The sequence below is a fragment of the Falco peregrinus genome, chromosome 2 (assembly GCF_023634155.1).
Source record: "Falco peregrinus isolate bFalPer1 chromosome 2, bFalPer1.pri, whole genome shotgun sequence".
Classification (NCBI taxonomy): domain Eukaryota; kingdom Metazoa; phylum Chordata; class Aves; order Falconiformes; family Falconidae; genus Falco; species Falco peregrinus.
Window position 1 is genome coordinate 59444876 of NC_073722.1, and position 17371 is coordinate 59462246.

The following is a 17371-nucleotide window of genomic DNA, read 5'->3' on the forward strand; positions in this document are numbered from 1 at the left end:
TAATTGTTATATTTAGTTTTCTTATATATTATAAACTATATTTAATACATATTTAATTTAATATATATTTATAATCTATATTTAATAGTTATATTTAGTTAATCTGTAAGTTGTGGTCTTTTGATTTCTTCTATGCGAAATTCTGAGACAGTATCAATGAAGATTACTGTAAGCAAAATTATCTGAGGGCAAAAGGTGATTTATGCTCCCTGTAGTCCTTTTAGAACTGGGTCAGTTAAAGGAGCCCCTATAGTTATATTTTGTATGGCTGCCCCTACTTTAGAGTTTTAAAGTCCAAATTTGGACCTTAAGAGTAGTCAGCAATTCAGGTTTGTAGGTTTGGGACAGGCAAAAACTGACATAAATCCTGACCTGACTTTGCTAAAGTGGCTTTTGTGTTTGTGATGTCCTGCCATAAGTGTCCAGCAGCAGCTAAATAATCTTAGAAGCCCTAATTTGGGGCAAAGAAAATCTCATGCTTAATAAGGTTTAGTGCTTTCTTGAGCTGGAAGCTCACTACAGTCCTGGGCTTTAGCAGCTGACTAGGGTGGAGGGAGGTAAAGATATTCAGAAAATTCTGAAAGAATAATATGCCCATGTAGATATCACAGCTAATTATGATATGGCATGTTAAATTCAGTACTGGCAATGGACTGACTATCTGGTCTGTATTCAAATATTTAAAATTCCCTGTGGCCTTCCTCTCCATGTGAATCAGTCTCTTAGCTGAAATGCAGCTCAGACAGAAACTTATACTGCTTTTAAAAATCTGCGCGTGCGTACTTCATTATTTTTACTTCATGTACCACTGCACTCCTTGATCTTCTCAGAGATCTGTGATGTCCTGAGCTGGCAGTAGGCACCTCTGAGGTGTATACAAGACAAGGTCCTTCTTCAGTTCCATCATCTCTATCTTTGAGTAGAAAGGGGAGCTGAACTCCTGTCATGGCTGGGTAATGTTTCCCACTGCAGGGTCCTGCTGAGTTGCCAATTTTTGTTGATATATCTTAGGATAAAACAATGCCATATAGTGCTGTTTTGTATCTTACTCTTTTTCCATATTGCATGTGTTTTTGTCTACAAGTAACACTTTTTCCCCAAAAAGAATGGTTCTGGAGATGAAGCAAGAGTATGAAAGTTATGTAACCCACAGGCAAGCGTCACTAGAAAAGCCCTTCAAGGCCTTTTAAACTGTTATTATAATCTTGCTATATGTTTTACAGAAGGGCAAATGCTGTAATTTTTAATGACTACCATCTTTTTAGATCTGGAAGATATAATGCACTGTTATAATACTCCTATGTAACATAGGCAGTAAAAGCACCATTTATTGAGCCTGTTAATGTAGTTGTTTACTCCTTGGTGAAACTTAAAGTATGGAAAACATGCAACTAGATAATGTAATTTGAAGAAAATAATATTCTGTAAAAATATTTCCTTCTACAGTATCCAGGTAGCTGATATAGTGCTTTATACTATAATACTGTTTAACACAGTTAAACTCTTTAATATAGTGTTCATGTATGGCACTATTTGCTTATTGTGTTAAATAGAAATACTACAAATATTATTTAAGGTATCTATTATAAAATTATATAAAACTATTAGTTGCTTCCATCAGTGATCAGAGGAAGGAATATAGACAGTAAGATGGAAAATGTGTTCTGCACAATGTGCCTTTCTTATTACAGGGCTCTGCGACTCCTTGGAGGTGTGACTTACTGGTACTGCTGCATTTTGTTATGAAGCACAGCTATAATGTTCACGTATTAAAGATTTCATAATGTAATGACTGATGTACCCTCACAATACTGCTACTGCACAGTTAAAGCAACCTAAAACGTAAGACAATTTAGTGCATGAACAATGATTTAGAAATAAGGGAAACTTAGCCTTGTGTTTGATTTCAAAATCTCAGTGGCTATATAAATGTCTTCTGCTATACTTCTTGTTTCAGTAACATTTGAAAAATAAAACAAAACAAAAACACCCACAAAAAAAAATGGCTGCAGCTGAAAGCAATACTAACCCAAATGTTAACTCTGAGGTACTGGGTACAGATGATTCAGGTACTGTAAAAAAACCCTGGGTTTTCGGTTGCAAATTAAAGAGACAGAACACATTTTCAGTTTATTTACAGGGGAAGCTTCTTCCTTCCTCATAAATTACTGCAAAGATCTGTTTGTGCCTGTGCCTGTGTCTGAAAACTGTAGAGTTGACCAGGCTGGTTTTGCAGTTCCTTCTTACTGCAGATGTGTCTCCCAGTGTCCTTCTACATGGTCTGGAGCATATTTGAATGCTTGGGCTAGCAAGATTCAAGTATTTGTATAGGAAGTTTAAGTTACAGGTTTTTACAGCAGGATTTGATTTCGTGTTTTCTTCCTTGCTTCCCTTTCTTTTTTTTCCTTTTCCCCATTATTTCAAGCTGTAGCAGTGTTCAGCTTAGTTCTAGTATCTGGTGAACAAAAAGGGTCCTAGAAGCTGGCTCTGAGAAGCAATACTGTATTCAGTTTATCTTGGTTTTCCTCTTTTAATTGTAGGACTGTTAATTTAATTATATTTCTGAGTGCCTTGTCAAGGTGCATGTTCTTACACTCCATGTATGTGTCCAGTTGTTTAATATACTTTATTCAGAAACTTTTCCTGATATTGAATCTGAACTTTCTTTGGCAACGTTTTGTCCTAGAAAACACTTAGAGACTCCTAAATAACCCTACTCCTTTCATTCTATAGTCTCACAGCAAAAATCAAAGTTTATTACTGAAAGATGAAACTATCTTTAAGGTTTCAAAATATAATCTTTTTTATTCCCAGACTTATGGGGTTTCCTCCCTTAAGCTATAAAAAGAAAGCCACCGTAAGGAAATCTCCAGTGACGGAAACATAGGAAGGAATTATAGAAAACTAGATCATAAAGAAAACAATTCTTTAAGGTTCCCATTCACGAATTTGCTTGAGGAAAATTTAACTGAATTCCTCAGTTGGGGTTTTGGTGTCTTAGTTGAATGCATCTTAGTTAAAACAATACCATCTGTATATTTTACTTCTGCTGAAGTGTTATTAAATGTTAAATAGGCTGAAGACATCTTACTTATTTTCCCTAGTCATATTCCAACTGCCCTCATAGAAACTAGCACCCTTCCAAGGAAACTGGCCCAGCAATTTTAGAATTAACAGACCAAATAATACAGTTTAAAAATTTTTCAAATGAAAATGAAAGGCATTCATCATCACCAGTAGCTTACTAGATTTTAATTCATATTAAGTACATAAGGGAAATTTATATAGTCTTTGTGATGTCTATACAAAGTTGTAAATGGACAAGCCTACAATTCAGTCAGTTGAGAGTAGGAGGAAATAAGTGAAGAGATACTGAACTTTCTTATGGAAGTCTTAATTCTAAAAAAACATAAAACATTTACTAAGAAGACTGAAATACCTGGTAAACTGCTAAGAAATCTGACCTATGTTGAGCACTAGTTAGAGAAACAGAAGTTAACAGTGCTTTCTCTGGCTTTAAAGATTTGTAATCTATATCAACTAATGATATATATATTTTATATATATATATATAAAATGATATATATATCAACTAACAACTAGATGAGCAAGATCGTCCAAGCTCATTCCACAATGATGTTCGTCATATTAGTGCATCAGAGCAGACCCAGGCTATTCACCTCTTACGCGTGCTTGATTCCATTGGGGGCAGCAGGGTGTATAAACAATAGAAAGACTTTTAGGGAAGGACTTTGTATTAAAATAGATGGTTGAGCTAATTAGGGAATGGGAGCGGAGACTTTTAGATGCCTCCACTAAACACCATTTTTTCCTTATGGTTTTAAAAAGCTTGGAAGAGCTGTGCAATGGTAGCTCTGAAGAGTCAAAACACTGCTGAAAGTTGTCCCCAGAGAAGTCAGCATACAAACTCATGATCTACCAGTTCTCTGCTAATTTCATGACCTTGACTTCAGAAATCCCAAAATCCACGAGGCAGTGATTTTAATCTTTATTTAGGATTCACATATAGCTAATCTTGTTTAAATCCTCTCTGCCTCCTTATTTTCCTCCCCCCTTCTTTTCCTTTTGTCAGCCCTTCATCCTTCACCAGTTTGCCTTAAAGGCCCAGGGTGGATGAGTCAGTGATTCCAATCTGGATCTGCTTAGATACCAACTCCCTTTTAGGGATAGCAATGTCAGGCTTTAGCTTAGTAGGCAGTCATTCTTTTTGAGTGACCTTTATGTCTAGAACTTTCTTTCTTTAGATACGGACTGCTGCACTCCTCTCTGTTTCAGGAAAGCGTGGTCTCTGCAGTCTTCTTAAAAAAAGAAAAAAAAACCCAAACCACTCAGTTCTTGGCTGCTCAGATGTTACCAATCCAATGAAGATTTAGACTGGTTTAATCTTGTGTTGATCCCTCACTTTCCTTTCTTGTCCGCTCACCAGTTGTTGTTCATCTTCAGTCACCTGAATGCCTATCTCCTCGCCTTCCTGCCTCCCACCAGTCTTCTCCTCCTCCACACTCCCAGGGAACCCCTAACACCAGCACTACCAGACCACAGGGCACCGAATGTTGCTTTTGTGTGATCTGACAGTTTGGTGGGAAGCTAATACTGTATCTCTCCCATGCTAAATAGAGAAGAGGCTGTAGGTTCTGGAATAAGGAAGGCTGAAAAGTCAGAACACCTGGTGAGAAGGAGGTCTTTCATGCTGTCAGCATGGCAGCACCTGAGTGCTCGAGCAGGCACATCTAAGATGCTTCTGAAGCACCGTAGATGCCCCAGTTGCTCCATGCTCGGGAGCTGCAACCACATGGTCAGATTAGGGGTGTCTCACTTAGAAGGGCTGAGGAAGGAGGGAACATTTTTCTCCCTCCTCACTTCTCTTGTCATCTCTAAAGCCAGGAGAAGCCTGGAAGGTTAACACATGATAATATTGTTCTGTATTCATTTTTTCCAGTCGGCCAAAATATAGAAAATGCTTCTGTCTCTTTAAAATAGTGTGGCATTTTGTGCTGTGACTACTACTGAATGTGAAGTTATTTGAGTGAACAGAATAACTTCATGCGTGTTGAGGTGTGAGGTGACCTCATTATTCCTAAATCTGTTCCTGTTTTGTAGCACTTCTTATTCGGCTCTACTCTTTCAGCTGCTCGAGTGTTTTTATTTCTGCTCTGGTTGTGTAACAGATTTTTTTTTTTTTTTTAAATGTCAAAATCACAGCAACATAAGTTGGTTAGTTATGCCAACCTGGTAGAAATTTAGCTGCTCATAGATAAGACAATAATGGAGCAAGATTAAACAGGGTTTGTGGCTTAGTAAGATAAGAAGCAACACTTGCCAGGTTTTATTTTGCTGCAAGGATGTTGATTAATACAAGGGATGCTTCTTTCCAACCAAGAGTTCTGGTAATCTAAAAGGTAACATTTTGTCTTTGCTTGCACAAAGTCAGGGTTTTAGAAAGGTGTTGGGTTGAAAACTGGTAAATTGGTGCTCCCTGCCTGCCTTCAGAAGAGCTTGTCGTGGAGAGCGCTGGTAGGCGCTCTGCAATCAGTGCCCACTCCGGGGTAGAGATGCCCATCTCCAGGGAGACACTGCTCCCTTCGGCACTTTGTGCTTTTGCTGCTGCTAAGGACCATGCCTTTGGGACTGTTTATCTGGAAATGGAGCACCTGCCCGCTTGCAAGAAAATGAAAAAAAATATTTCTCAAGACTACACTCAGGGGGTATTGGTCATTATCAAGTAGAGCTTGTTTGAAGAAGCGGGTTGGAGGTGGATGACTGTATGTACCTTTGCAAATGCCATATATTGTCAAATTTCTTATGATAACTTGAGAGTTTTTCCTTTTGGACCACCAGCATTCAAGGAACAAATGAGAGACGAGAGTCTGACTACGCTGCTTGAGAGCTCTCTTCATTGACTCCCAAGTAGTTCCAGTGGGACCTGTTTTGTCTAAATAATGCATCCCATCTTTTGTATCATTAATCACCCTTCAGACACTTCCTGGCTTCCAGTGAAGAGGTTTTCGCCTGGTTAACTGCCTGCCACTCTCGTTTGATTTCTCTTACTAGCTTCAATATTCTCCACTGACTGCATGTAGTTTGGACCACTTGAGTGAGTTAGTCATCTGTGGGGTTTCAAACCAGCAGGTAAGTTTTCTGACCAAGTACGTTTCCTGAGTTAAAGTTCTAGTGCCTATGCCAAATCTATGGTAGCATTAATAACCTCCAATAACTACAATGACAAGGTTTTAGCAATCCCACTGTCTCGATTTCCTGCCACATCTGAAATAGGTCAAGATGAAAAATGAAGTCAGCTAAGCTGGTGAGATGGGACAAAAATTTCAGTTTGGCATCGGTGGTTGGCATCACTGCCCATTCAGTGATGTGAATTATTTAACTACTTTCCACAGAAGAAAATGTAAAAGCAAACCACTCCACGTGTCTACATTTTTTAAAATTATTTTACATGAACTGGAATTGTTTGGGGAATAACTAGGACCTTTTAAATGTCTACTGCATCACACTCTTCAGTAATCAAAACCTACTGTCATGTAAGTTAGTTAAAAAAAAACCACTTTATTTTTCTCTCTAAGCTTTGCACAGTTTAATTTTGTCAGTTCACCACCATTTAACTCTCTCTTTCATTTAATGTTTTGATGTGTAAGAAAAACTTGGGTTTCAATTTTCATCCCTGCTTACACAGAGAAAGGCTGTGGCACTGATGGCAGGCAGTTTGGGTGTGACTGAGATAAAGCTGATATTAGGAAGTTATAGGGAGAGTGGTTTCTACCTCTTCATCACAGGGTTGTCCACCACTTGTCTTCATGCATGGTGTCTGAGTGATGCTGTTCCTCAAAACATCTGAGTGATGTTTTGATGTTACAAAAAGTCCTTTGATAACCCCGTGTGATGATTAAACACTGTGAATTGTCCTGGGCTTGGACATTTTTTCATGGTCATTCATGCATCTGCAACTTTGATGCTAGTTTAGGTAGTGCCTCTAAGAGGTACCTCTTGACACCTATGCTTTTCCGTATTGTAATGTTCATCTGTTGGTCTCCAAGGTGGATCTCAACCATGAGGTCTGAAGTGATAAAACTGCAAAGGACTTGAATAGCTGAGGAATGTGCCCAGGGCGTGACCACAGCTATAATCCACAGGGTGTTTGCTCCAGTAGCTACGCAGCCTTTCTGACGGTCCTGAGGCCTATTGTAAGCTCTCATGGTCTGAATTAATCCCGGCTTGCTGGCTATTAGGAGGGATGCTAGATCTAGTGTAGTGCTGTAGGAGGAAGGCTTGAGGGGGCTGGGTGAAGTGGTTTATTTGGTGCAGGAAATCTTGGTCTGCCAGCTGCTGCAGTGGAGGAAGCAGCCCTTTTAGATGGGTCAAAAAGCCATACATTTTGTCAGGCCAGAGTAGTTTAATTTCTCTGATCTTCTTTTATTATTTTTTTTTAGGTCTTTTTAATTAAAAATGAAAGTGGGTGAAAGTCATTCTCTTGGCTCCTGAGAATCTTTCATTAATGAAATAAAATGTGTCCCTAAAGAAAGAAGTTGCTAAAGTCATTATTACACATAAATCTTGCTATATCTACTGGAAAAAAATCAGTGTGAGATACCTCAGAGGAGAGAGCAACAGGAGGATATTACTCTCAAGCTTTTTATTTTGTCTTCTCACATTTTCAGTTTGAACCCATTTGCCTATGTTTTGGATAAATGATTCTATACATTTGTATTTCCAGTGCATAGCAAAATGAGGCTGCTGAACAGCCTGAGATTCTTCAACGTTTCTCCAAATAGACTGTGGGTTTGATTGACTTGACAGAGGGAGATTTAAGAAACCAGATTATAAAATGCACTATGTACAATGGATTAATTAAAATTTTCCTCTGTTAAAAGCTTTATCTTACTGACTTCAAAAGTCTCTGTGATTGATATGCAAGGGCTAAGGACCTCCATTTAAACCAGATGATAACCATCGATCTCGTTGGTTTCACATTAAGAAAGTACAATCTTTCTCTAGATCTTGAGTTTTATGGGAAGCACTTTTTGGTCTGAACACCTTTGGGATGTGAAGGTCCAAGCTTAGCCACTTGTTGCTGGTCTTTGGGTAAAACCTGTAAAACATTCCTTTGAACAGTTTGCAAGAATCGAAAAGATGGCATTTAAAATATGACTTTCCTGTAGAGGATTTTACTGCTCTATAAGCTACCTGGTTCCTGGGAGATTTGAAAATTAGACCACCCATTTGTGTGCTAAACTACCTATCTGGAGCCTAGCTTTACTGGGTATATTTTCCCTTAAATCCTGGTTGCAAAGATCCATTATGGAAGACTGGCACTTCTGCGAAAGCTGCTACTGGAGCCATGGAAAGTTTTATCCCAAGCACAGAGAAGTACTGTAGTAGGCTTTGGCTCAGCCTGTGTTGACTGAAAACTGCATAATGAAGTCTTTTTTTAGGTTTTATATTCAAAACTTTATTGCTTTCTAAGAGGGTTTTGCATCACTGTTGATTCTTTTATGATGATAACATAGACTGCCTAATGCTTGTCTCCATTTCATGGTACTATAGGATGCGTCAGAAAATACGAGTGTCTGGCACAGTTTTTCTTGGAAACCACAGCCTCCAGATTTCATGGTAGTTATTGACATTAAACTGTTCTCGTAAAGGTGAAAACATGTATGATAATATAATGACAGTGGGTTTTTTGACTTTTTAAAAACCACTGCTCTTATTCATAGCACTTATAAAAAGTTGTCTAGTATTCCAGGTATGCCTTACTGCCCTTGTAGAAAAGGTAAGCTATTTTTGGCTTTGTAGCTGGGAAAGACTGAGCAAAAAGCGGTTACATAAACTAATGTATCAAATTAATATGGCATGAAAGATCAGTCAGGAGGTCTTAGCTATCAATCTGAAATCACCTTGGCTCTTGCTAGTTAAAACCTCCCTTAGCATTTTCCACAGGGAGGGTGCTAAATAAAGAGTGCTGAAGTACATGCTCAGTTTGATTTGTAAGGCTGTTCCTACAAGCTTCCTATCACATTATAGTATGTCCTTCAGAGTTGTCTAAAAAGCAACAAGAAAAAAAGCCAAAAAACCCCTTCTCTTTGGTGATTTCATGGCTTTTGTTTCTTCCTCAGAGAAGATCAAGTCTGCCGTTTCTCTGACTTCGACTGAAATTGTAGGCATGATCAATTTGTTTAAGAAACCTTGTAAGTACTTGACTGATTCTGTAGATTACAGAGCACATGATGTCCTGTCATTCAAAAGCTCACTGTTAAGTTTTTGTGGCTTAGTCTGGAATACTTTCCATGGGGAGCTGGCTGAGGGGGGAATGTGCTGTGCTTATTGTTTTTAAGCAGGAGCTGCTGCTCATGTATGTGCTGCTTTTGTTCATTTTTATGGCAGTTGTAATAAACAGTGTTTGTGTGAAGCAGAGTCAAATGCAAACCAAAAAGGTCATTCTGGTTTATGGTTTTGCAGGTAATTCCCTGTGGCATCACTGGGAGCTACCTGCACCACTGTGGGAAACTTGAATCCCCCAGCTTGTGTTTTATGTTAGATGCTGTGTTTTACCGTACCTTTTGAAATGGTCCTTTTAATTAATGAAATTTTAGAATTTATGGATTTAAATTTGAAGCAAATAGAAAAGTATGTGCTCATTTAGGATCATCTGGATTATTTTTCAAAGTTGTCAAAAAGTTTGCTATTTTTAAAGCTTACTACTGTGGTTCTAATTTCAATAGGTTTTCCTATGTTAGTTGTCAAATACTGTCTTTCAGTTGCACTGACACCAACTTACATTATTTCACTTTTATTTCTTGTAACGGATTTGCAGGGATTATTTGGCAAATTCAGCATTTATTTGAGTTAAATTATGTGAATGGACTGAAGCAGTATAGTTTGTACTTATGTTTAAATACCAAGCATGCTGTCAAGCAGTAGTGATGGATCCATGTGGTGTCCTTCTGTTCACCTCTTTGTTGGTGGGCTGTTGGGGGGGATGGGGGAGGAAGCATTGGCCCAAGTGTTTATAATAAACAGGACCTGCTTTCAACACGAGATGATGGTTAACTTCTTAACATGACAAAAGCTTTAGTCTGTTTTCAGGTTTCCTGATTATATGTCTATTCCAGTTCAGAAATAAATAGTATCTGTTTCCACTGGATTGCATGACGTTCTGCACAAGCTTGCGCTGCTGAAAAGGTATTAAGAGGGGAAAACGCTCTCACTTGATTCTTCGGAAGAAGGTGTGATGTCCCCCTGTCACTAAGGGTCAGGTCAAATGCTCTCCCAGGGAAAGAAAGGGGAGAGGGAGGAATGTAAAAAAGCCTTTACTTCTCAACAAGTTATTTAATCAGCTCTAATTATGGATTTGAAGGATTGAAGTAGTAAGAAGACTTACTTTGCATGCACTGTTGAGGAAATCATGTAGGAAGAAGAGACAGAAGTATTTGAAGTACCTGGCTAGCTCTCTGTTGTCATCTGTTAATAATTCACATGGCCCTTTCGTTTGTATTTGTTGAGAAAAACAGAGTAGGCTTGAAATATAAAGAAGTTCGTAACTTCCTTTGTGAAGTCGTGGGGGTATAGCGTGTTCATTCAGTACAAAGAAAAGAATTTACTTGTGTGAAGTTTTCAGACTTTTTTAGTTTTCTTTTTGTAGACAACTTCACCAGTTATGGGAGGGAAACTCTCTTTCTCATGTGACTTTTACACTGTTAGCTGCTATTAGTTAAGTCATAACTGAGTGACAAATTCCAGGCTCAGACTTCCCCAGAATTTGTGCCTGCTTTTGAAGAAAAGCATTTGCTACACGATTACCACCAAATGAAACTGTGCATCACTGTCTTGTCTTATATTGGGGTTTGTGGTTGATCACTGTACAGTACTAATGTAAAGACTTTAAAACCCCTGGCAGCCAGCTGTGGGGGACAAATCTGATTCAATGTCATGCCAGTCTTCTCTGAAAGTTGCCGTTCTAGGAAGCTGTGTCCATGGCCGCTGCCTCCTTTCATAGGAAAAGGATTGGCTAAAATATATTTGGTTTCTCTGAGGGTACTTGTGTTCCATGGATAAGATTAAAAGTAGAAAGACGGAGATTATCTACAGTTTACCAGCCTTCCAGCTGAGGTGAGTGATGACGATTTTGCATGCCTTGGTGCTCTTGTTCCCAGAACATGCTTCTGTGCCAAGGCTATATTTTGCCTTTGCTTTCAGTCCCTGTTCTATCCTAGTATGTGCAATGATTTCTGAACTCTCTCACCCACAGCAAATTTGCTCTCCCAAAATGGATAAAGAGCAAATTTTGAAAACACTGTGTTATTAATATCTTGTTGGTAATATCTTTCTTGGGATATTTGATTGTTTCTGATTCCCTAAAGTGTATAATTTACGTAAGAGAAAAGTGTGACTGACTTACCTTACTTCTGCACAAGTCCTGGCAGAACTCTAAAAGATGATAACCGTTATCTTTATTTTATAAGATTTCATTCAGAAGAGTTGGAATGAGTGGTCTGACTGCCTGTCCCTATGGGTCAGGACTGGTTTTTAAATTACTCCTTTGCTGCTTTGAGCAGACTGGCTGCTATTGGCAATGTGATGCTTGTCTAGGTGGAATTCTTGCCTGCACCAACCTTGCCATGCCTGCATTAATTTTTCTTAATTACTAAACAACTTACACTTAATGAGTTGCAATTAATCAGTACCTTTGGCTTTGTTGCACATATAAAATTATACTTTCAGTAAAATGTTTCATGAACTAATTAGAGATCTCAGCCCAGTAGTTGGGCAACTTCTGTCCTTTAGTTTACTGGTTTCTTATTAAATAGTCAGATTAAAATCTTGTCTCCTTACTCCAAAGATGCAATCTCTTTATGTTCTTCTTCTATGGCAGACTACATTCAATTCTTATTCTGGAATGCTGTTTCCCTAAATGATGCCTCCTTTTAAGCCTACAGAGCAGAGCACTTGTGGCATTTCACAATCCAGCCTAAAGCAGGGGTGACCAGTGCTCTGTGGCTACGTTTGCCCCAGCTGACTACTCAGGTGCTGGAGGATAATAAGGGGCTGAGTCTGCAGAGAGTGCTGGCTTATCCTGAAGAACAGGTACAAACAAACCTTACCAGTCTGATGGCATGGTCCAGGAGGGCAGGGCAGAGAAGCACATCTATTCATAGTGAGGTCAGGTCCTCAAGATTTACTAGCTCTGGCACAAACCTCGTTCCAGCAGAAGCGAGCAGTCCTGCAAGGTGGCCTCGGCAGCTGTGCCCTTGCCTACCAGCACCATGAGGGGCTTACAGCCACCTTGTTTTTCCCCACTGTCGTTCTTGGAATAAAAACTAAGATGTTTTCAGTAAAGAAAACCAGAGCAAAATAAATCTCCTTCCCCCTTCAATTTGGGCTCATTCTGCCAGAGACCAAATAATGCTGGTGATGACTTTGCATCAGTTACCCAGAACCAAGGTCTCCGGAGCTGCTGCTTGGGTTCCTGTTGTGCTGTGAGTGCTATGTTTCCACAACAGCTGCAAAGGGTGATGCTGGCTTTCAGAGGGTTTGTTTCATTGGAGGTTCTGAGGACTTTTCTACAGGCGGTTTTTGTGGCAGACAGTCTAAGTACACAAACATTTGATGTTACAAGGAAGTAATACGGATTGCTGCTGCCTTCTTGTCCTTCCTGAGATGTAAGATCCTGCACACATTTTCACACCCCTCCTTTCTGCCCTCTTCCTTGGTCCTGGTTAAATTTCAAATCCTTTAGGAGGCTTTTGGCCTCGTTTATAATGACATGCAGTGCATGTGGTGTCCACGCAGCAGTGGGCTGCGCTAAAGTGCTGCCAGGCTGAAACCCTTGACAGGCAGCGAGGCTTGCAGGTAGGTATCAGTTGCATGGATGTACACAAGGCACCTCGAAGAGGAACAGTTACAGGTAGATAAGCTGCTTCAGCTTCTATCCAGTGTCCGCTTCCACTTCATTCTGAATGTTTTATTTGAGTAAAATTAAGGAAAACACTTCCCTCAGCTTTTGGAATAACTTGGTAAAAATATTTTTGTATTTTTAAAAGATGTTCAAATAGCTTTTGCTAAAAGTAGAGGAATGTCAAAGCTGTCTTTATTTCCTGTTGCGATAATCCAGATGCTATCTGCATTGCCCTACCATTACTGGAGCTTTAGGATATAGTGTGGGTGATGGCCTTATAGGAGTCTGTTTATCAAAATTAAGTACACAAATTTGAACACCTTTCAGTCACATGTTTGACTGTGGTTTCCAAACTGGCACCTTTGAAGTAAGTAGCAGCTGCCCTCCTATTAATGAATGCGGATATCTAATGCCAGGTAGCGGTATGTATTCTTTGCAGGTTTGGTTTTTTTTCCAGATTCGTCAGTGATCTGCAATTTGTAAGTACATGATAAACTTCATGTACAGAAATGCTAAGTGTCTGTGCTCATCTTCATTTAGCATTTGTTTGAATGTTAATAAAGCAGTGAATTCTCAGGTGGTACACCAGTTTAGCTGTCATTAGTTAATTTTCAGTTTACAGTCTGAAGTACTTAAACCTATTTGTGTGAGTCAGCCAGAGAGCAGGTATATGTAATATTAACTGTGACTAAAACAGTTAGAATTGCATATGCTCAGAGTAATGCTTTCTACAGAAAAAAATTATGAGCAATCCATATCCTGTCATATATGTCATCTCTCTACCATCAGGTAGGGACATACCTCATAAATCAAGTCATACTGAAAACCAGAAAATTTGGAGAGTCTCCTGTTTTGTTCTGACTCAGTGAGTGTGGTTGTACAATTTATGGTTTGGCTCCAAATAATTCACAGCAGAAAAGTAGGAAAAGAAAAAGGAAGGAGTGGTGTTTCTCTTGCGATTGAGACATTCCCTCTGTGGAAAAATCCTGGAGAAATGTCGCTCTGCATTGGCATTACAATGCATTCCTGCCCTATAAGTGGCGACTGGCATTTTTCTTTCTTCCAGGTAAAACATAAGACTTAGTTTTAAATAGTGAAGAATTGGGGATGAAGGTGTGGGAGAAGCCTGAGCTTACTTTGTATATTGTGCAAAGTTACCATTGTATAACTGACAGCACTGTCATTTCTTATACATGAATTTAAATGGTTCTTTCCTCTGACTGCCCTGGATGGGGCTTACTGCACATATGGCTTTTGGGCTTTAGCTCTGCTGTTTAAAGAAGTATCAAGGTTAGCACAATCATGTAGAGCATCAGGATTTTTCTGAAAATGCCATAGAAAACCTGGTATTGGGATGTGGGGCTCTGACAGAGGGCCAACACAGGGCAGTGGAATGACTATTCTCTTCACCTAGGACTTTCGGCTATAAATGTTGATTTTGCCCCTCTCTAGGCCATGACTAAAAAGACTGCCCACCATATGAAGCCACTGTTGTTTCCATACTCACACTCGACAGCTCTTTCAGAAATGATCATGTGAGGAAGGCTTGAAGAAGTGCAGCCTTTGAGTGCTTTGAGATGCTTTGCAGTATCTCAGCTTCAAAATGTGTCAAGGACAGAGATGTGGGCATCTCTTGAGGCTGGTTAGTCACATAATGGAAACTGATTATTTTTATAAACTTTTCTTTCAGCTTGTTTAATATTTTTTTACTGTTAGAAATCTTTCAAACTTGCATGTGCTGCTGTTACCCTGGGTGGTGCTTTACACAGACGGAAAAACTGTTTCAGCTACTGCAGTCTTGATAATTTAAGAATAGGTATGAGGGAAGTAAAAAAGGTTAAAACTAGATGAGTACTCACCTCTGACCTCTGCTCCCACCCCTTTCCCCCATTTGCTCTCTGCAATTTGTTTTACGGTGATTGCTCTTGAGCCTTCAGTTTTACAAGTGGAGCAGAGGTATCAGTTGGAAGCTTGTTTATGCAGGGTGGCAGGAAGCCTACGGTGTCAGAGGAACAGCTGGGGAAGGGGGCGACATACAGTATGGTCACCACAGGCTTCCCCTGGATCTCGTTGTGACTTCCCTTAACTGGGCAGGCAGGGTACCAATTCCTGTACCAAGCTGCTTGCAGGGGTCCAAAATGTGCTTCGGCAACTGGGAAACGAGTGTTCAGAGCTGCTGAAATGCTTGGAAAAGCTTCCATCCATGCTTGACAGTCAGACTTTGGCATTGATCAGTACCAGGAGCAGAATTTCTGTTTCTTGCTCTTGTTGCTATAACTGGAACAGCTGGAGGGTACCTGATCTGCCAGAAGGCACCCTGTACAAGTGACGTCTTCTGGAATGATGCTGTGTCAGGAGATGTTGCGCTTGGCTGGTCCCCTGGGCTTTTATGGCTGCTGTACCCCCGCAGAGTATGACAGACATAGCCTGTGCTCCCAACGTCCTCCCAAGGCTTGTAAGCTGCAGACTTGAATATTTTTCATTCTAGGGATCAAGTTGATGTTATATCCTAGAATCTACAATGCATTAATTTCCCTCGGTGCTAGTTGTGTTTAATCATCCTCACTAGCGCAGGAAATCTCATACTTTGCCTGGCCACCTGAGTCCCCTCCATTATGTTTCATTCTGGGACATAGTAAATGATAAATAAATTCCAGTGTGAGCAAGTGATGTTGGAGAGAAAGCGCCATTTCCTTTCTCTGTGAAGTTTTATTGTGTCTGACTTGTGGCTAGAATTGATGCTTTTCACCAGTTCAGTGGCAATAGTGCTTCGTTATCCCAGCACAGTGAGGTAGTGTGTGAATAAGCATCATCAGTCACATCCTGGCATGGCAAATCCTCGCCTGGAAATGAAACAGCATGAAAATAGGAAATAGTTTTTTTTCTCTTTGTTCCCACTGCCTAAAGGAAAGAAGATGTTTTAAAAGAAAATGTCTGGTTGGCCTAGTTCAGGGGCAGAAAGAGTAGTTCATTTGTGCAAAGGCCTTTTTGTATTTGAATTCTTTTGATATTTCTAAAATGTTTAGGTTTACAAATGCTTGAGTATCATTTCTTTATGGCTGCTTCTCCTCTCTGAATTTGCCTCTTCATGAGTAATTAATTTTCTTCTGTCATCATAAAATAGAATGGGTAGGGAGAGATTTCACTTAGCATCACAGTAGTAGCTTGGGGTTTTCCATTTTAATGGTAGAGACCTTACAAAGAACCCTTTCGTGATATTTCTGTTTGCAGTGTTCATGCAGGTACCTTACTTGGCTGACATTTAAAATGACACTGCTTCAACTTAATAGTGTTTTGTGTTAAAAAATATACTCAGAGTTAGCCGAATAAATTTGATGACAACAGACACCTATTTGAGTGTTTTATGAAGTGAATATTGTTAGTTTTGCAAAGATCAGAAGAAAAACATACGAGAGGTTTTTAATCCTTAGATATTTTTAGGCAAGTCTAAGCTGTCAAATTTCAGCAGATTTCTCTGAGTTTTCCAGTCAGATAAGTGTTTCAAGTGATGTCCTGTTTCTCTGTTGTAATTCTGGAAAACAAAGGCAAACAATGATTGCCTCAATTCTTCAGTTGCCTGCAAATAGCAAGAGCTTCACTGAAAATATACAAATTTTGGTGTGTGTTCTGACTTTTTACTTGTTTTTAATAAATAACAAAGGGAAATATCTTTATATTTGTATCTTTTATCATGTTGCTGACAAGATGAGGAATTGAGTCAATTTTAAGTCCTTTTCTAAAGCAGATCTAGTGTTTGAGAAAATTGCCAGAATTTCAGCCCAAAGATTTACAGTCATCTTCCTATAACGAGGATGTCTTACGCAATGCTTGTGTCAGTGCTTGGCCTGGGTGGTGAAGGCAACCCAGGCTGAGGGCTCCAGTGCAGATGTGGAAAAGTTTCCTGTCCTGTCTCTGACTCCGCTCTGTGCAAAAATGGTTCAAGATTTGGATCTGGGGTTCACCCTGTTGTCTGCTTGCCGTATAGGGATAGGTGAATGAGGAACAATTAGGTAAGGGCTGTAAAATGCTTTGGAGTTTGAAATACAATACTAATATAGAGATTAATGCTAATGATCAAATTTGCGGTTTTGTCCTCATGGTCAGCTTGTTCAAGATTTTTTCAAAATCTTGTTTCTGAAATTGCTGGTAGCAGTGTTGGTTAAGCGCTGGCTCAGGTGGAGCTTTTCTCTTGAGAGCATTCAAGTCAATACTGAGATACCAATTTCATCCTTAAGCTGATAGTAGCCTGCGTTACAAAACCTGTCAATTTCAGAAAAAGGTGGGAATGGCCATCTATCCTTGGCACTCGGGAGGGAGATCCCCTGCAGACTGGAATACCAATGTGTCAGCAGGGGAGGTAAAAGGGTGGTACGGTGCTGTTCTCTGTGCGGCATGGAGGGGAGGCTGTGATGCTGAAGATGCAGAGGAACAGGAGCTGTAAGCCACCTG

At 39.6% G+C, this 17371-nt stretch overlaps 1 protein-coding gene across 4 annotated transcripts in view; it reads left to right on the plus strand.

Moving 5' to 3' along the window:
• The window catches only part of CRACD (capping protein inhibiting regulator of actin dynamics), a 132031-nt gene that overhangs the window by 66122 nt on the left and 48538 nt on the right, over window positions 1–17371 (plus strand). For 2 of the 4 annotated variants that reach the window (XM_027779277.2, XM_027779278.2), the window contains exon 1: window positions 9148–9215. The exons of the other annotated variants lie outside the window; for them this stretch is intronic. In XM_027779277.2, the coding sequence (XP_027635078.2) occupies window positions 9191–9215 (25 nt within the window). In that variant the 5' untranslated portion in view covers window positions 9148–9190. Of the gene's footprint in view, window positions 1–9147; window positions 9216–17371 lie in introns of those variants that run through there. 4 annotated transcript variants of the gene reach the window in all.